General features: G+C 42.0%; 1 protein-coding gene across 2 annotated transcripts in view; it reads right to left on the bottom strand.

Annotated features, from left to right (window-relative positions):
* Positions 1–20969, bottom strand: part of DST (dystonin) — a 399279-nt gene that overhangs the window by 333073 nt on the left and 45237 nt on the right. For both annotated transcript variants that reach the window (XM_087817457.1, XM_087817456.1), the window contains exon 3: positions 20614–20814. In XM_087817457.1, coding sequence (XP_087673583.1) covers positions 20614–20814 — 201 coding nt within the window. The remainder of the gene's footprint in view (positions 1–20613; positions 20815–20969) is intronic.

A 20969-nucleotide genomic window follows, 5' to 3' on the forward strand; every position in this document is an offset into this window, starting at 1 on the left:
CTCCTCCACTGCTGCCCTCCTGGACAACTTTTTCAAGGTGTCCTTTGGGAACTGTGGTAGGCAGTTAGGTAGACATGAGCAGAGCAGGGATGACGGGCCAGGTACAGAACGTCACCAGGGCAGAAAGCCCCAGGTAACGAGCAACAGGCAAAATTGGGTGAACAAGGACCTCACCCCCAGGGTAACCTTTCCTCTCCTAGCATATCACTGGTCATGGGGTTTAGAGCCCCTGACCTTTCCTCCCCTGGCATGCTGCTAGTCATGTGAGTTAGACCCCCTTAGAGGGGGAATAAATGAGGGGGCTGGGGAATAGCCCTTAAGCATTAAGCCCCCAGAACAATGAGATTCTGAACAAATCAAATACATCTAGGCTTCAGTTGTGTTTCGGCTCCAGGCCCAGAAAAGCAGCAAAACCAGATGAGTGACACCACAACTGACCTCAGGACCAAATACATTGACTAATGACCCCCTGCCTTGCCACTGACCAATCGGTGGAGACCACGACCCTGAAAGGACACAACTGGAAAGCTAATGAATATTCTATTGAGATCTTTCCATGAAACCTCCCCTAAAATCCCCACCCTTAAAAGCCCTTAGGATAGAGGACCCAGTGTGCTCTACTATCCAGAAGCACATTCTTGCTTTCCTGTCCCCTCTTCTTGCCCTCCAGGCATGTTACCTTTACCTCTCTTTCTCCTAAGCTCCAAGGGCCCTTCTTTTGCCTCTGTAACTTGTTTCCAGAGCCCATTTCTTCTAACACTCACTTCTTCTACCTTTGTGACTTTCTAAATAAACTTTCTCTTATAGTTTGAGTCTTGGCTCTGAATTCTTTCTTAGCCAGAACTTAAGGACCAAGGTTGCTGTGCCAAGAACTTAAGAACCAAGGTTGTTGACTCTACCGGTCTAACACCTGGTGCTGTTCTAATTGCAACCAACAGAACCTTCATTTCACTGCCAACAATCTCTACTGCTTGTCTTACCTTAATAGTTTAAGTGCCTGCTCTCTGTATCCTTGCACTCTTCCAGCAGAGGCTGCTCCTTGTCCCAGGCATCCCAACAAAAGCCTGCCCCCTCTGAAGTCCAAAGTCATCATCCAACACCACTCTCTTCCCCTCTCTGACCTCTGGCCACACACCTCATTCACCAAGGACTTGGGCATCTGACTCACTGCTGCTTCTCCACCTTGAGTGTTGACATTATCTGGGAAGATTTCCACATGAGCTGGATGAGCCATCCAACACTTCAGCCACGAAAGTTCCTAAGCTCCTGAACTCAATCTTCACCTTCTTTCCTCTTCTGCCCCTTGGCCCCTCTCTGGATGATGACATCATCTGGAACTGAACCAACTCTGAAACTTCTCTTCCTAATCCAACAACATGACCTCAAATTTCTGGCTCTCCAATTCTCTCACTCCTTTTCAAGCTAACCCTAACCAGTCTTCTCATCCTCTTTGGTTGGATCCATGACTGCCCGTGTGATTTTCTGTCCCTTGTCATCCAGCGTTATGATGCATCATTTCAAGCATTCTCTTGTCCTCAATATTCCAGCCATCTTCTCTAGAGCTATCCATTCTACTCTCATCTTGGATCAACCAAAACATTCACCTTAACTCCTGATCCTAAATTGCTGGAACCTGATTTGAAAACACTCTGCAACCAAGCAGTCTGATACCTTGACAAATCTAACATCAACTGGACCTTAGCACTATTCCTGTTCTTCAACTATTAATCCCAAAATGTATCTATTCCTGCTCTTATCCTCACCTTCATTCTGCCCAGGCCTGGAGAAGGCCCCCTTTCTTCTCACCAAAACATTTCTCATGTCTCCTGTGCCAAGACCTTTCTGAATCCTACACCCTCCCCAGCTTACAGCCTAAATTCCTCGTTCCCTTCTTACACAAATTTCTTTAAAAAGTAACCTAGAGCCGGCCAGTGTTGCTCAATGGTTGAGTGTCAACCTACGAACCTCAAGGTCATGGTTCAATTCCCGGTCAGGGCACAAGCCCGGGTTGCGGGCTCAATCCCCTGTAGGGGGCGTACAGGAGGCAGCTAATCAATGACTCTCTTCATTGATGTTTCTCTCTCTCTTTCCCTCCCCCTTCTTCTCTCTGAAATCAATAAAAACATATTTTTTAAAGTTTTTTAAAAAGTAACCTACAAATGTTCTCCCCGTGTCCTCATCTCCCATTCATTTTTCCCCCATTCATTTCTAAATTGACTTTTATTTATTTATTTAGTTAGTTAGTTAGTTATTTTTTAATTTTTCTTTATTGATTTCAGAGAGAGGAAGGGAGAGGGAAAGAGAGATAGAAACATCAATGAGTCATTGATAGGCTGCCTCTTGCACGCCCCCGACTGGGGATCGAGCCCACAACCCGGGCATGTGCCCTGACCAGCTGGATCCTAGGTCGATGCTCAACCGCTGAGCCACGCCCAGCCGGGCTCCAGTATTGTTCTTAAGTCCAGCGACTTTTTTCTCATCATTTGTCTTTGTCTAAATCAGCTTTACTGAGGACAAGTTTAATGAGCCCGGCTGGCTCAATCAGCGGATGAGCATCGACCTAGGATCCAGGAGATAGAGGTTCAATTCCTGGTGAGGGCACATGCCTGGGTTTCGGGTTTGACCCCCAGTAGGGGGTATGTGGGAGGCAGCTGATTAATGACTCTTTCATCATTGATGTTTCTATCTCTCTCTCTCTCCCTCTCCCTCCCTCTCTTTGAAGTCAATAAAGATATATTTTAAAAAGAAAGGTTTATATGAAATAAATAAGCCCATTTTAAGTCATTCTCTCTGTCTTCCTCCCTTTCTCTTTCCCTCCCTCCACCTTTCCCTCCTTTCTTCTCCCCTCCCTCCAGCCCCCAGCTTCTAGTGCCTGTAATTATATAATAATGTGCCTTGAAAAAGGTCTTTTTTTTCAGTCAGTGTCTTAGTCACCCCTTAGGTCTTTTCAATCTAAAGACTCACATCCTTCAGTGGTTGTTGTTTTCTTTCTTTGATAATTTCTACCTTACCATTTGTCTCTTTTCCTATTTTCCAGATATTAGACCTCCTGGATCAATTCTATGATGTTTGTATCTTTTCTCTCCTATTGTCTCTTTTCTACTTTCTGAAAACTTTCTTCAACCATAAACTTCAGTGGGAGGGAGGGGGTCGCTATCATTTTTAATTTCCAATAGTTCTTTTTTATTCTTTGTTCCTTATCAGTTTTAATTCCATATTTCTTTTGCTTCATAGAAGGTCAAGAAAAACTGCCCAAGACCTGGAAATAGACAAAAGAGACTATTAGGTGTCCTTTCAATGGAATGTTGAGCACTGTCTAATGAACTCTCTAGTGCTTATCTAAGTCAGAGGTTGACTCGCTTTACCAAGTATCAATCAGGATCACTTGGAGGGCTTGCCAAACAGAGATTAGTGGACTCCACTCCCAGAATTTCTGATTCAGTAGATCAGAACAAAGAACAAGTTTTCTGATCCTGCTGGACTGGGAACCATACCTTGAGAACCACACGCTAGGCTATTTTACAGCACTGTAAGGGTAAGGTGCACTCTTAATAAAGCAAATGACTCTTTTCAATAGCAATACAAGTGAATTTTGTCCACTGATCCACCCAGCAAAAATGGTAACCCCAGTATTGCATACTATTCCCCTATAGGATATTAACCTGTTTTACATCTATTAACAAATTCATTTCTGCATTCTTTTTTTTTTTTTAAAGAAACTTTTTTTCTTTAATTTTTATTGATCTCAGAGAGAGGACAGGGAGAGGGTGAGAGAGATAGAAACATCAATGATGAGAGTCATTGATCGGCTGCCTCCTGCATGCCCCCTACTGGGGATCGAGCCCACAACCCAGGCATGTGCCCTGACCAGAAATTGAACTGTGACCTCCAGGTTTATAGGTCGATGCTCAACCACTGAAGCATGCCGGCAGGGCTCATTTCTGCATTCTTGACTGATTATATGTGTCCTTCAGACTCTCCTTTGAATTGATCTAGTAAGACAGGCTTCCCCATTAACTGAGTTGAATAAAATCTTTAACACATGTTCATTTTATATTTACATAAGGGTCATGTTTTTCATTTTTTTGTGTGTTACTCTGGGTCTCTCTCTCTCTCTCTCTCCCTCCCCCCCCCCTTTGTGTTAGAGGCTTTTTTTAGTACCTGGTGATGGTTACCTATCATTCATATTCAGCACTGAGGTACTAAAAAGCTCACTGGAAACAGGATTTAGGCTTGTCCAACTAATGGTCTTCACCAAAGCATGAGTGGTTGAAGTTTGTAACTTGTGAGACTCACTACCAGGAGATTAGGTGGCAGTTGGCTTTTTCATAAAATACCCTCTAATATCTGCATCTTCCTTGGGTTAGTTCAATATCTTCAGAGAAGGGCCTTCCAGTCTCTTGCCTGGGAAGCATAAGCCTGGATGCTGTCATTCTAGAACTGGGAGTGTGGGAGTGGGGAGGGGGTATAGAGGTGTAGAAGTCTTATCAGATTTTCCCACCCCTATACCTCACTTCTGCCTGTTGTTCCTAAGTCCATAGTCTCTCTGACTCAATTTCTCCAGAAATTATATTTTTGGTCTCCTGTGGGAATGAGGTAGAAGGTGCCTGACTGAGTAATGAAGGTGCCTGGTCAAAAATGCTCTTTTAAACAATTCCTATTTGCAGTCCTCGCCTCATTTGTGCCTGCAACACAGCTTGGTGTTACCTATTCCTGACCACATCTGGGTGCTGGAAAGGGGGCCACGGTGAGAGTCTCTGTGAACACTTTCTCTTCCTGGCTACATCATTCACCTTTCTCCATTTGCTCTCATCTTCATGTACTGTGCTTCAAGGTTACAAATTCTCTCTTTCATCAAAGATTGGCTTTGTCTTTTAGTTTCTTGTTCTCCTTGTTGTTTTGGAGTAATTTTGTGAGAAGAGTCGGAAATAAGGTTTTTACTTGCCATCTTGAAGTCAACACTCCTGTGCACTCTTCAACCCACTGAAATCTGGTTTCTACCCAACATTATACATCTTTCTCTCTTCCCAAAACACTAAGCTCCTTTTGGTTGCTTAAAATTCAGAGCACAGACTCAGTCCTCACCCTTCTTGACTTCCTGGCAATATATCATTACCACTCCTTTCTTGGAATTCCTCTTCTCTTGCTTCTAGGACACCATTCTCCCCTGGTTTCCATTTCTGACTGCTTCTCCTGTTCGTTTCGTCCTGATGGCTTTCTCTGCCACCACTCAACCTTCATACATTATTATCCAGGATCTCAGCATATTACCTGGGACCTCATCTTCCTTTCTCATTCTATAGGCTTTCCCTGACTAGTTTCATTCACTCTCATGGCTTTACCAACATTCTATGTGCTGATGACTACCCAATCTATCTTGACAACTTTGCCTCTTCCTGCAAATTCCATATTCTAATATCCAACTGCTTTCTAGACATCACTCCTTGGATGTCTCAAAGGCACTTCAAAATCAACACATACAGAACCCAACATATCTCCCCCCCCCCCATATCACACCCTGTTCCTCTCATCGTGGTTTATTCCCATTTTAGTGACAGAATCTAGGATCTACACATTAAATAAAGCTAGAAACAAAACAAAAAAAATTAAAAATAAATTTAAAATATATAAATAAATATATTTCTCCTTTTCTCTCACTCCACATATTATTTGTTACCAAGTTATATTTATTCTAATCCTTTATAGCTTTCAGATTAACTCCTCTTTTTTCACCTACATTATTACTATCTTAATTCAGGCCCCAATCATTTCTTACTTGGACCATAGCATTAGTCTCCCTACTCCAACCTTGTACTCTGCCAATCCAGTTGCTACACTGGCACAACACTAATCTTCCCAAACTGAAATTCTCATCCCAGCTGTCCCTTATTAATGGTCCTTCAGGGGCCCCCAATGCCAATGATTCTTAACTCTTTTCCATGGAAAACAGAGCTCTTTGTGACCTTACTTGTCGCCAGCTTCACACTCTATACCAGCTCCTTAGGAACTATTTCTATTTCCCCAAAAGAAACAGATCTCGATCTCTCTCTCTCTGTCTGTCTCTCTCTCTTTCTCCCTCTCCCTCCCTGTCCCTCTCCCTGATCCTTTAGGACATCCCACTCCCTCTGCTTGGAAGGTTTTTCCCTATTTATTCAGCAGTCCTTAAATACCCAGCCCAGCAACCGCTTCTTCCAGGAAGCCTTCTCTGAACTTCCTACTTTGAGATAAGTGACTCTCTAATATTCTCTTAGAGCACCCTCTGTCACCCTACATTGTAACCATCTGTCCACTTCCATAAGACTGTAAAATCCCTAAGATCAGAGACCTTTGCTATTCACCTCCATGTTTTCAGAACACCTAGAACCTTATCCCACACCCAGGTTGTTAAGTAATAATAGCTAACATGCCCAGCCAGTGTGGCTCAGTGGTTGAGCATTGACCTATGATCCAGGAGATCTCGGTTCGATTCCTAGTCGGGGCACATGCCCGGGTTGTGGGTTCATGCAGGGGCCATGCAGGAAGCAGCCGATCAATGACTCTCTCATCATTGATGCTTCTCTCTCTCTCTCCGTCTCCCTGCCTCTCTCTGAAATCAATAAAAACATATTTTTTTTAAAAAGTAGTAATTGTTAGCAGATAGTTAACACTCTGTGCCAAGTACTGTTTTGAACACTATAAAAAGATGAATCTTCACAATAACATTATAAAGTTATGATCACACTCTGCAGTTGAGGAACCTGAGCCACAGTGAAGCTGATTAACTCACTCTGCCAAAGGCAAGGAGCTAGTAAGTGCTAACAACGGAATTTACACTTACAAAGGCTGAATGGCTCCAGGTTACACTCTCTTAGCCACTGCATCACACTGTTTATGTTTGCTGAAAGTTTTAAGTGTTAGCTCAAGCAAAATTAAACTGTGCCGTCCATTAATAACCCAGGTCCTCTTGTATCATATGATATTAAAAACTTTTCATTTCTGTGCCCATGGTGAATTGATAACATTCAAAAGAGTATCAAGAAAGGTACTTCTGGGGATATAAAATACAATCTAACTTGGCAATTTGCCTCAATAGCTAAACTTTATGAATTTCCTTTTCTCCATTCCTCCACACTCTGATTTCTACACTTACAACTTTCTCTTCCTCCGTGATGGCTAAGCAATTACTATTCAAAAAAAAAAGTAGAGAGTCATTATTAAAAATTTATTGAAATTCCACAACTCCCTAGAGCTAAGGTTTAGAACACAAAGCACAGTCTCTTCCTTGTAAGGTGACACAGTTCTTCTCATTATTAAAATCAGAACAAGAGTCAGAACTGCAATGAAGAAATGACTTTGGACGATTTTAGTACTTTTCTGAAAAAGCAGTGATGTTTTGTTTTTCAACTTATCTGGCTCCACATAGCATAAAAGGTATTTTAAACTGTTTTTTATTGATTTCAGAGAGAGGAAGGGAGAGGGAGAAATAGAAACATAAATATGAGAGAGTCATTGATGGGCTGCCTCCTGCACGCCCCCTCCTGGGGCTCGAGCCTGCAGCACAGGCATGTGCCCTGACCGGGAATCGAACCCCGATCTCCTGGATCAGAGGCCAATGCTCAACCATCTAAGCCACACCAGCTGGACTAAAAGGTATTTTAAAATATCAACTAATGTAATGCTTCTACAGTTCCTAGCAATATAAAATACTCTCTTCCTCAAAGTTATATATACCTAGGGAAGTAAAATTGAAAAAACAGTGAAAATAACTAAGAATATAAAGCATACACTCAGTAATTGCCCAAAGAATCAGATGATGCCTGACATCCAGCTGACTCATCTTCCCACTTCACCTCCCACTTTTAGACCAACAGTTTATTTTTACATTTTAAAAGGAACCATTCGGGTGTTTAGGGGTAGACCATAGAATCCTAACATTCTCCAACCATACTCAGACTTTTATGCCTGAAAATACACAATAACACGACTCAAAAGCAGACCAATAATCAGACCGATTTAATGCAAGCTGTTTTTCTTTATTGGTGAAAATAATAAATTTCTAAAAATGAAGCCTAACTCTAGTTCGCACTTTATTAAATGGAAGGCTAATCTTCTGTTTCACAGAGATAAAAACAACAACAACGAAAGAAAGTGAAAATGTGCCAAGAATCTGGGCTAATGACTTCCTGTCACCTCTTCCTTGTAACTCCAAAGAGCTGAATAAGCACATGGAACCCCAGTTTAAAGTACATGTTCAGGTTGAATGTATAATTTTTGCTGTTCTGAACTCTTGGGGAAAGGTTTTTGCTGAATAATGTTTAACTGTCTTAAAATGCAGGAGGAGAAATGGCTGAAAGTTGATCAGTCACAACTGATTGTAATCACAGTTCAAGGGAAATGGTTACTCTGACAGCTAAGAGAAAGGAGCTCATTTTCAACACTTATGCTGGCTATTTAAAAATAATCCTTTTTCTGCAGCTGCAAGTTATAAAAATTAATAGCATGAAAGTACACATCCTGTAAAGATCCCATTGCTCCTTAAAGACCCATGCCGAGCTATCGGATTTTAGTGAAGGGACATGGAGGAGTGTTTTTTCCATTTGGCGAAGCAGCTAAAAAATTATAATTCGTCCTCAATTATTGATGCCCATTTCTAAAAGGGCAAATATATAAATAAAATTCACAGATAATTTCAAAGCACTCTAACTAATGATAGTCTCAAAATTTCTTTTTTTCTTTTCTTCAAATTTTCTTAAATAAGCTTTACACAGAGGTGGAAACGTGTACATCATCATCTCACCTCCCTATTTAGCAGCAGCAAAGCAGAAGTATGAGCAGCGAAACGAAGGCAAACAATCTGCCCCCGGAAAAACATCTCCTGTATCGAGAGTCACATAATGGTATGTGATGTCAATATTAATATTAGCTCAAATCGATTAGGCAACTATTCAATAGCTTGCATTTCAGCCGTCATCAAAATTTCATGAGCTCTGTGAGAAGATATAAGTGTAACGTGCTGGGAAGAAAGTACTGCTGGAATATAAGAATTCTTACTATGAAAAGAGTGTAAGACTAGGTATCAATTGAGTTTCAGCAAGACAATGTCAAGCAATGTGATGGCATGTTGCCTTTGGGGTCAGTTTTGTTCCAGTAATAATTCTATTTTCATATCGATACATCTACGAAAAACAAAAAATCAGCTTTTAGATATTAAAATGGAAGAACATGCCTACATAATTCCTTCTCTGTTTTACATTATGTTTAAATTTTAAATAAGTACATTTTCACGCCATTCACCAATATGCTATTACAAAATGTTCTAAGTAAAAAGCTGACAAGCAAATAGTCCTGTGTTAAAAATTTTTTTAAAAGAAGAAATAAAAGTATCAAAAGATAGCCATGAGGATATTGCCCCCTTCCTTCTGCCTTTCGAAACACCTTCTAAAGGTTAATATATGAAATCTGGAAATATTAACAAAAAATTAGACTCAATCTACGAAAAACAAAAGCCAGAAGAAGGACTTGATGAAGCAAAGTGTTGATGTAAATTCAAACAAAGATGTGTTTCTTTTTTTTCAATGTCTTAAACCTTTTGTTATGAACAAATTCAAGCTTTTACAACAATAGAAAAGTATAAAGAACTACCATTCATATATTGCCCAGCTTCAAAAATTACCAAATCCTAGTCAGTGTTGTTTAGACTATATTCCCACCCACATTTCCTGCTCCATCTCACTGGATTATTTTGAAGCAAATCCCAGGGACCTTATTATTTCATTACTAAATATTTCAGTATCTACCTCTATAAGATAAGAACTACTTTGAACAAACTCACAATACCATTACCAATCTAAAACATTAATATAAACTCTTAATATCATAAATATCCAGTCAGTCCCCAATTTCCTCAAGAATTCTTTTTTTACTTTTGGTTTGTTCATCCAAATGAGACCTATACATTACATTTGGTCAGTAGGTCTCTTAAACCTCTTTTGATCTATAGATTACTCCTCTTACAATTTATTTGAAGAAATTACAATGTTTGTTCCAAAGTTTCCACAGTCCAGATTTTGCTCACTATATCTTCAGCATCTCATTTAACATGCTCCTCTGTCCTCTGTATTTTGTGTAAATCTGTAATTAGAAGTGGCAGTTTGATCTGATGTAGGTTCTATGTTTTTGACAAGAATACTTCCTAAGTGTCATTATGTGTTTTCATCGGAGGCACATGTGTGGTTGTCTCTCTCACGGGAGTTAGCAGTTACTGATGATCACCGTGAGGTTCATTATTTCATTAGGGTTTGCCAAATGGTGACATTTTGATTTCATCATTACTTCTTTCTCAGCAACTATTTGGTGGTGAAGTAGATTAATTCTTACAGCAAAGACAGGATAATGCTTAACTCTTTTCCTTTACCATTGTTCAAAAAAGTAAGTTGGTTCATTTAGCATTCTCCAAAGGTGACCAATAAGATGCTTTTTAAAAATACCATAATCACGGATTTTAAATATACCGATGGGTTTCTATCCACTGCAATCATTATTCTTATTGACCGGGCACTAGGAGCTTCTCCAGGTTTACTCCTGGTCCTTCTGACAAGGCCACAGTAATCTTTGATGCTCCCTTGCTCTCCGGTTTGAAAAGGTGTTCCAGGCTCATTTTACATTTCTTGTTCCAGATCTGGCATCAGCGATTTTCCAAGGAGTCTGAGATGGCTGCGGTTGGTGCGGGGACCCGGTCCCCCCCACCCAGCTGGTGTGCTCCCAGCTGCTGCGACTGCTAATGGCTCCCAGCTGCCCCTTCTTCAGTGAACTCCCCTGGGCCAAACCAGCGTCCTCACCCCCACCTCCGCGGCCCAGGGCCAGTGACTAATGGCGGTGGGGGGCAAAAGGCTCGCTTCAAGGGGAGGCTAACTCTATAGTGCAATTCGTGCACCAGAGCCCAGTGTAGGACCAGGCTAAAGCCAGTTTCCAGCCAAGCCTGCATCCTTGCTTACTAGCTTTTGCCCCCTACTGTGTTCTGCTTCCTTTATTTTCCTCTTGGCAGCTCTCATCAGTAAATCGCTTTCGCAAGAATGCCCCCTCTCAAGGATCCACTTAAGAAACCCAACCAAAGACACAGCCTTGGTTTGTTTCAGTAAGAAATTATATTAGGATATCATAATATGCATTACTAGTGGATTGGCCATTGTTTCCAGACCTGCTTAGTAGACAGAGCCAGGAAATACTTTTTTATGAAAAAATCCATTACCAGTTCAAACTGATAGTGCCAATTCAATTTTAGGATTATGGGGATTTACTTAATTTCTCTGATTTCATACCAACATCTCCTCTCTGCCATTAAAAATCCTGGCTCCTAACAACATCAACATATCTGTTTGCTAAATAAAATTTCTGAAGTTTTTTGACACAAGAATACAAATGGAACATGAAACAATACAGTCTTTTAAATTAATATGCAAGTTTTATATCAGTATTGTTTATTCCAGAATGTTTTAACTCATGGAAATACAACATACATATATCATAGCCCTTAAAACCTCAACCGAGTTTACATTTCTAGTAGTTTCTCTTTTTTAAGAATAATGATACCACTGTCATATTCATATGAGACGACGTCTTGCCATCTGATATTCATTCTCTCCACAGTCACGCCGACACTCTGTGTATAAGAGCAGGTCGTCCAATCAGTAACTAAGTTCTTTTCTTGGCATTTGCTACTCGCAATTACCACTTGTTTACGTTGTGCTTCTCATATTTCATGATAGATTTATTTGAAATAAGCTAAAAGTATGTTCTTATCACTTGGGCCCGTATTCTATGAACCTTTATTGCTGTTCTTTTGCTTCCTTGCCTGCAATGGCTGTTTAAATTCAACTTCTTTTTAATTTTGGTAAAATATACAAAACACAAAATTTATCATCTTAACTTTTTTTAAGTGTCCAATTCAGTAGTATGGGGTACATTCACATCGTTGTGCAAACTCCAGAACTCTTTTCATCTTGCGAAACTAAAATCCTACGCTCATTGAATAGTTCCCCATTCCCTCCTCCCCCCAGCCCCTGGTAACTGCCACACTAGTACTGTTCCTATGACTTTGCTACTCTAGGCACCTCAGGAAGTAAAATCATACAGTATTTGTCCTGTTTTTGTGACTGGCTTATTTCATTTAGTCTAATGTCTTCAAGGTCCATCCATATTGTAGCACATGTCAGAATTTTCTTCCTTTTTAAGGCTGAATAATATTCCATCATATGTATATATCAAATTCTGTTTATTCATTCACCTGTCGATGGACATTTGGGTTTCTTCTACCTTTTGGCTAGTGTGAATAATGCTACCATAAAAATAAGTATACAAATATCTCTCCAAGACCCTGCTTTCAGTTCTTTCTGGTATGTATCCAGAAATGGGATTGCTGGATCTTGTGGTAAATCTATGTCTAATTTCTTTAGGAGCTGCCATACTGTCTTCCATAGTAACTGCATGATTTTACATTCCCAATAACAGTACACAAGAATATTTACACCTAATTTTAACACCAGATCAAATCAGGTATCTGATCTGCATCCATCTTAGTGATGCAGTCGGTACACAGCGGGGAGTGAATGGTGATAAGTCAGTGATACAGTGATATTCCCCACCATCAGAGTTGATAAGCCACTTTCTGTTTGATAACTGAGCAGGATGTGTAGGCGCTGCAGCATGGACTTGGAGTGTTAGACTAAAGTGGACTTGCCAATACATCGGTACTCTGAGTGGCTAGTACAGAGAATGCAGGCTGTGAGCAGGCTCTCAAAGATATATAGCTACTCCTTGGGAATAAGTCAGGTTGAAAGAAATGAATAATTCCTCCAGTCTCCTGGAATCTACATTCCTGTCTGTCCCTGAAATTTCTCACCCAATTCCCCCAGTGTTATCTGAGTTAAAGCTCTGCCAAACAGGTTGCAAGGGTGATGGATATCTACTTCCATCTAGACTCATGACCTTGGATCTGTCCCTTACTCTCTGAGCCCAGTTTTGTCAGACTGGGTTAATAATATATGCTCTACCCGATGCGCAAGTGGGTTGTAAAGATTAAATGAGATAATGAATATGAGCACGCTTTTTAAAATATGAAGCACTACTTAACTACAAAGTGCTACTGCAGAGCAGTAATTTTCCTGAAACACTACTGTCGTTTCCGGAACTGAGCTCTCCTGTCCCGTGACACAAACTGAATACTGTGCGGATATGTTCAGTTTCATAGTTTGATTTTCTTGAACCACACTCATCCTCTCACAACAACAGCAGCAGAGGCATTATTGAGAAGTCAGGCAAATCCTTGCCATTGAGGAGCACAACAAAGGTGACGTTTGGAAAAACTGAGAATTAGATACAGGATGAAAGGCCCAGAGAAATGGAACCATGAGCCTAGAAACGAAAGAGCTTTTTTATTCTCAAGTACAACTAAATTGCTACTAATAGAGCTATCTAACAATGGGAGACCTTATTGCTAAAGGTACTCAAGCCACGAAGAATCTAGCATTAGAAGAACGTTGAATCAGATAAGCTGTAAGATTCCCTCAGACTTTAACATTTTGATTTCATAAGGACTGATGGTAGCACAGTAGCAGAGGGGCTAAACTTTAGCCTCTCTGCAGATAATAAACACAACAGGAAATGGTCTTAAATCGAAACCCATGGGATTTAGGGCAAAGATCAAGGAGTCATCTGAGGCAAAGACAGCTGTTAAAAGTCAACCAGAATTCCAAAGGAAACTATGTCTGTGTCCTTTAAAATAAAAGAATGTATACCACCCTCCTGGAGCAATTTAAAGACTGTCCTGGTGCGAAGTACAGTAATAAACCAGACCACCTCTGAAGGGGCTTTCTTTTCAGTTCTTCCATCCTTTGTTGTCCGTGAATTACAAGTGTCTATCTAAAAGTTTTATTTAAGTTTCCTCTGCTTGGAGTTTAAAGAAATTAAGGGGCACTCTGAGTACAAGAAAGACAAAAAGAATGACAAGCAGTCAAAACGCTGACCTTGAAGAGGATCAGGAGCTAGAAAGATGTGCTCACATTTCTCCAAGCAGAGCCCATGAATCCTTTCACCAAGTTAATCCTGGTTTCAGAAGCTAAACTCTGTATTAGCCCTGTTCATTTAATATTGTCCACCTACCTTGTATGCTCCTGTGTAGCCATTGAGAGCAAATTTATAATAAATGAAATCTTTCGTAAGATTCCGTAAGGGGGGGCATAGTAATGTGTGTGGCAAAGACTCAGTGTGTTGAATGAACATAGTTCAATAAAATCCTTTGAGGCAGTTAGCAAAAGAAAATCTACTTTATTGATTCAGTTCGTGCTCTAGAATTCCAAAGAGGAAATGGAAATGAACATTTCCTTTAGGAGCTTTGTACCTGCTGATTAATTAAGTCAAAGTAAGGTATGAGCTGTACAGTCAAGCCTTCCACAGAAAGGGAAGTGTCCTGAGGTTTTTCAAATAAAGCTGCCTGGTCCTACATGTCTGAAAAGGAAAGGGAAAGGGAAGGCTGTTTAATAATCTAAGCAGGAAAGGACCAGAGAAACATCCTACTCACTTTCAACAAGATCAAGGATGTGTAGTCAAACCGAACACATCCAAGTTGGAAACTTGATTTTTAGCCCACACTGCAGCAGGCTTCCAACTACAAAAATGATCTGAGATCCTGTTAATATTAATTAAAAAAACAACAACTATGCAATGTTCCAAAATATCTTGCAGCCTAAGCTGCCATCAGAAAAGCAGGAAATGTCCCCAAAACTCAAAAGTAAAATCCAAAAAGAGACGGGAAAGAAGGGTGAGTCAAGAAAGTGTTTCAGGAGTAGAAAGAACAGGAAGGGGAAGGAGTAATCAAGATATCAGAAAATCAGTTGCCTTTTCTTGGCCTAAGGTGAATATCCTTAAATGAAAGTCAAGAGGCCTGGACCCATCTCTGCTGAAGGCAACTGTATTGCTGAGGAAAGAGCTGGAAGTTATAAAGGAACCTCAGTCGTCTTTCCAATCCTTCAACACTGAAGACTCCAAAGCTCAGTTCTCAACTCTCTTCTCCATCAGTATCCACCTCCTGGTCAGCCCATTCAGTGCCACGCATTGGGTTAGATCAGCATACAGCTGACTCCAATCCAGACACTAGGATATCCAAAAGATATGTCAAACCGAACACATCCAAGTTGGAAACTTGATTTTTAGCCCTCAAACCTGGTTCTTCCTCAGCGTTCACTGCTTCAGCGCGCAGGGCCGTCAATCATCTGTGCTAAGCCTGCCTGTCCTCGAACTCCTGAGTCAAAATTCTCAGGCTCAGTCATTCACTTACTTGTGGTGGGAGCCCCAGAGTGAGAAGAGAGAAGCTCATGGGCCAAGGTTTTTCCAGCAGCTTGGGCTATGATGTGGGAGTGCTAGCAGCTTTCAATGAGATATTCTCACCTCCGTGACAAAGTCTGAGATTCTAAGTCATGAGAAAATGTACACGATGTTGTTGCAGTGTACAAAGAAACTGGAATCAGTAAAATGTAGCAGGAATAGACAGTGCACAAGATTATTTTCAAGTACTCTAAAATTTTTATTTCCTCTTATCCACCCCCAATACAAAACACATCAATTCCTCTTGGGCCTGAGAGCTGGTATACATTAACAGGTTCGCCTGAGTGGGCAATAGCGCGGAAGGACTCTTGCCGCTTCCTAAGTGCTCTGCCACAAAAATAAAGGATCGATAAAATGCATGGCAAAAGGGCTTGGGGTTTAGCTGTGGTTTTCAATACCACTTAAAAATAGGTTTTGAAGGATGGAATACTTGAAAGACACAAAGATCTCATCTATATCTACCATCTAGGCAGGTAGGAAAACAGACTCAAAGCGATTAAAATACTTTAGGAGGGTTGATTAGGATAAACATCTAGCACCAGAGGTGATGGTTTTAATTTCTCCATTCCCCCACTGCTCCAGGCAGAGTGCTTGGTCTAAATCTTAGTTCCATCAACTACACCAGCTGTGTGACCTTGACAAGTGTCTTCCTCTGAAAAGTGAGCACCTACCCCAGAGAATTGCTGGGAAGATTAAATGAAGGGGAAAAAACAAGGACGTGCACAGAGAGCAATGTCCGTGTGTTGCCAACGGAGTAAGCAATGCAATACACGGAGGGCTCTTAATACGACAATGATGATGTTCAAAAACACTAGGATTCAGATGCACAAAAATAATTATTTGTAATGTGAAAATACTAAAGAACTAACAGAGATCTAGATTTAATTATCTCTTCTGCTTCAAGGTGGTAAAAATTCCTAAGCATTCCAGTGTCTTAATGTATAGCATAAAACCCAAGACAAATGTATTTCCAAAGAGAAAATCAGGATAAATTTTTAGCTGAACCATCCTTAGAAACATTCCAAAGGAGAGAAATAAAAAGCATTCATATTATTAAGTTTATATTAGTGATCTCCATTACAAATTCTTACAGGGACATTTGAATATAAATTATGAATTCGGAACAGGTAAATTGGTTAGAGCCGCAAAGATGCTGAAGTGTAATGCCTTCCACGTGGCACATGGCCCATTTCACAAAGAGGACAGTCCTTCTGAAAGTGGCTAAAACTGCACTGTCACATTCTCTGATTCATCTCCTTCACAGCTATATCCTGTTCCAGACTTTCTCACTCACGGACCTGTTTCTCACTCAGATTGCAACTGGAAATGCCTGGAGTTCTTCATATAAAGTCATTCAAATAATCCTGAGTCACCATGGCTGGTTTATTTTCCCTCCAAGCCACAGTCAGAATTGCCTTTGTGGCAATGTGTGATAACACTGATTTTTCTCCAAATGTGTACGTTAGAAAAGGCTCAGGCTTTGGGCACATGTTGAATGGGATGGCTCTAGAAAGCATTGCTGACTACACCTAACCAACCTCAGAAGAGTCCACAAGGCCTCAGCTCAAATCCATACAAAAACAAGGAAATATCAGCACAGGCCATAAGGTTCCAGAAGGCTGAGCATGTGAGACAAGGAGCCAACAGCCTCCTCACCACCAGCTCTGGCAATATCCAGTCTCCGGGATGACCCCTGGGAGATGCAGGGAGTTGGAGGACGTGAGCTTTACCTGAACCAGAGAACACTCCCCAGGATGCTTCTACTGCCCCAAGCAACAGAGTAGCCTCCACTATTATTTCCTGCCCTCTAATTTCTCCCCTTCCGATCGATCCTTCTGAAGAAGAAAGGATGAAGGCCATCCTGACATTCCCCATCAGCAGTGACCACCAGATGCCCGCAGAGACAGTCTTGGCTAGGCCCAAGTTCAGGCCCTGAATCGCCTCATACCTACACTCTGCAGTAGCTACTTACCAGGCTCCTGTCCTGCTCCCCTCTGACTAACCCTGCTCATGTTGAATCTTCCTAAAACCACATGTTCCTTACCTCTCCCAGCATCTCCGGGAAGCACAGGAAATAAAGTTTAAATGCAGTGGTTGTCTGGAATGTATTCTGGCCCCAGTCTCTTTTTCCAGCTCTGTCCTGTGCTTCTCTTATATAAATCCCACATCCAGCCGAACACTTTTCAGTATTTTTGCTTACTCCACTCCCCACACCTAACATCAGCTGCCTATCCAGTTCCTACCCAGATTTTAAAGCTCAACTCAATCTCATCCCTTCCCAGAAGTAGTTATTCCCTGACCATCCTATGGGGTGAGGGAGTATAAAAAAAACCCTCTCTATTCTCTGAATTTCTATAATGCATTAGTATATGCCATGGATAAATATCATTCATTCATTTACTCAATAAAATGCATCCAGATGATATATTCTAGACCAGACGATATGGCCCCCAAAGATGTCCAGGTCTAGGGGAGGGAAGGATAGGAAGGAATTACCATTTATTGAGTTTATTCTAAGCAGATTACTCACTGTGCCATCTGTTTCCACATGTCAGCTCAGTTCATCCTCACACCTCGATGAGGTAGCTATTGTTATTATCGCTTTACAATAAGAAAGCTGAGTCTCAAAGAGGAACCATTTGGCAAAGATTATCACATATGATTTTTATTCTCCACAGTCCCTGTCCCATCTCAGAGTCTCTGCCCACCTCTGCCTCGCTCTGTCCCTGGGATGCTGACCTCTATAACCTGTGTCCCCCAGGCTCCTCTGCCCTCTGGCCTCCAGTCAGGTTGGGTGACTGGAAAGCACCAGCAGTACATTCACTGCCCCTGCTCCCTTCCTGCCTCACCAGGTTCTGGCAGTGGCTGCACTTCTCCGCCACAACTCCTGGGAAAGGGTTCGTCCATGGCTCCTGCTCTTCTTACCAGGATCTAGTAAGACCATTGTCTTCAGGTTAGGAGTGGTAGGTAGGTTCCACCTGAAGGTTGGTGAAGCACCTTAGCCCTGCCCACACTTCTGTAAGCAGTTCTTTTAATAAACTCCCTCTGTGTGCCAACTATTTCCTGCCAGATACACCGAGCAGGATTTAAACCCACATCTGTCTTACTATGCAGCCTGCCTTTTTCACCTGAATAACTGCTGTGCTGGAGATCTGTACAAAGTGCCAAGGGTCAAAACAAAGGGCACTTCGCTCTGATGGTGAGGATCAGAAAAGACTTTTCTGAACAGTCGCTTGACCATGAGCCAGTCTTAAGAGGTGAATTGAAATTCACCAGGAAAACAGTGAGGATTGGCATTCAAGGACAAAGCAGACAGCAAGTTCAAAGTCACAGAGGCATAAGGAATGCATCACATTACCCAAGGCAATTAGGTACCGTGCTCATGAGAGAATAATGGTGGCTGAGGTTTCTAAACACTGAAGATAATCACTTCTCCATTCTGATCCACATGGAAATATTAGAAGCAAAGAATTAGCTAGATTCTCAACAACTGAACCAGTGTGCCTACTCCCTACCTTCAGCAGATCCCCATCACAGAAGATAAACCCAACTATTTAGCATAATATACAAACCCTTAATGACAGGCCCTGCCTGACCCATCCAGTCTCATCTACCAGCACCACCTGGAGCTGGGCCCTGGGTACACCATTCCCTCTCATGCCTCTGTGCTTTTGTACCTGTCTTCAGGACTCATCTCAGGCGTCTGCTTCTCAGTAAATATTTCTGGCCCTCTAAGATGCTTCCATAGTGCTTTGTGCATAACTCTATAATAGTATTTTCATAACACAGACATGCATTATGTTTACTTGTTTTCATGTCTGTCCATTTACTCAGCTGTGAGTTCCTAGAGCAGACTGTAGAGGTAAGTGCTCGGGCTCTGGAAGCAGGCTGCCTAGATCCAAACCCTAGACTTTGCTCCCAAACAATTAAATAAACTTAGGCAAGTTACTTACCTTCTCTGGGTCTCAGTTTCATCATCAATAAAATGGGAATCACAACATTGACCTCATAGGGTTAAGTGAGTCACATAGAATAACTGCTGTTACACAGTCAGCCCTCAATAACTACTAGTTATTAATATATGTACATCCCTTATTTCCTGTATAAAAAGGTTTGTTTGTTAAAGGAATAAATTCTCCTACTATTTCATATTGCTCCACATAGGTACCAAGTTCTACACAGCCTTTGTTTTATTGAATTATGAAAATAAGACTCATCTCTAATTACATATGTACTTATTTTACAATTGGCTAAAGTTAAACAGGACCTTTTCTTGCCATTGTCGTTGGCCTGGTCACTGAGTCAGACATTCTCCTGGCTTTCCAGCAGCCTCCACATGTGCCTGTCGCACGTTTACCTCACAGAAGGGAAGCTCTGTTTTAATGATTTACAAAGATTTATTATCAAGTCAAATCTTGATGGCTCCACTAGGCTGGCATAAGGAACAAAAAAAGGCTCCCTACAGTACAGGAGCAAACCACAGGCAACATTTTCTGAATGCTAAAGCGATGCAAGATTATTACAGTCATAAAATTGTTTTTTAAAAGCTTTAAAGGGGCGTTTTCTAAGCCTAAATCCTTAACTGGCACAGCGTTGGTAAAAGGTCCACGTGTAAAAACCCCAACCAAGGAAAAGAATCAGAGCACATATGGCAATGTGCTCAGGAGGTGAGCGAGAGACAGAGACCAGCTTCCAGCTGAGCCCTGAATTTCCAGTGAAGGCAGTGCTGTGGCCACAGAGACACAGGGTACTGGTTAAAAAAGGACAGCACTTGAGCCTTGGAACAATAAAAAGGCCACACTGAGAAGCCCAACTCCTTAGAGTCACTCAGGCTGGCTGCAGAGGGCGGGGCAGGACTTCATAGCCCAAAAGTCCCCTGGAGGGGGTCAGCTACCCCCCGGCCCACCTTTCCATCCTGACACTGGCTGTGCACCAGCTCTGATCTCTCATTACCTAGCCCCAGCCTAAACCCTGGCTCCAATGGGGCTCAAACGTCAAGGGTTTTTAAATCGATGTCTGCCAGTGACTGACTCTGGCCTCTCTGACAGCTCTGTGCCAGCTCCATGACAGCTCTGTGAAACCCGCACAACCACATTCCTTGCAGGAACGCAAGAGAGCACACCGTCACTTGTTGGGGGTAACAAGAGGAAAACCTGATTATTTAACGTTAATCTGATGATTTTTTAAAGCTAAGAGAATGGCCACGCCATATGACAGTGTGTTTAATATTCTTATAAAAGCCAGCTCTGTACTTACAGGCCTTCTGGTCGCGGCGCCTTGGACCGAGTGGTAAAACTCCGGCTGGACGCGGCTGTTCCTCTTGAGCCTCCGCCTCCTCAGCGAGCCCTCCTGCTCGCTCTGCTGCTGAGCCTCGGCCACGGGCTTGGCCTCCTCCAGGCGGGCGGCCGCCGCCACCGCCGCTCGCCTTCGAATGTGCCGGGGGCTGGCCCTGAATCCCTGCGGCAGAAACACAACCCAACACGTCCTGATTCGCACCGGGGCTCGTTACCCAAAGAGCGTCCAAAGTCACCCCGCTCCATGAGGTCGCCTGCGTTCCCAAGGGGAGCACGCGGGCGGCTCAAGGTGCCAGCGAGATGGCCCCTCAGTGCTCC

The sequence above is a fragment of the Miniopterus natalensis genome, chromosome 5 (genome assembly GCF_054644295.1).
Source record: "Miniopterus natalensis isolate mMinNat1 chromosome 5, mMinNat1.hap1, whole genome shotgun sequence".
NCBI lineage: Eukaryota > Metazoa > Chordata > Mammalia > Chiroptera > Miniopteridae > Miniopterus > Miniopterus natalensis.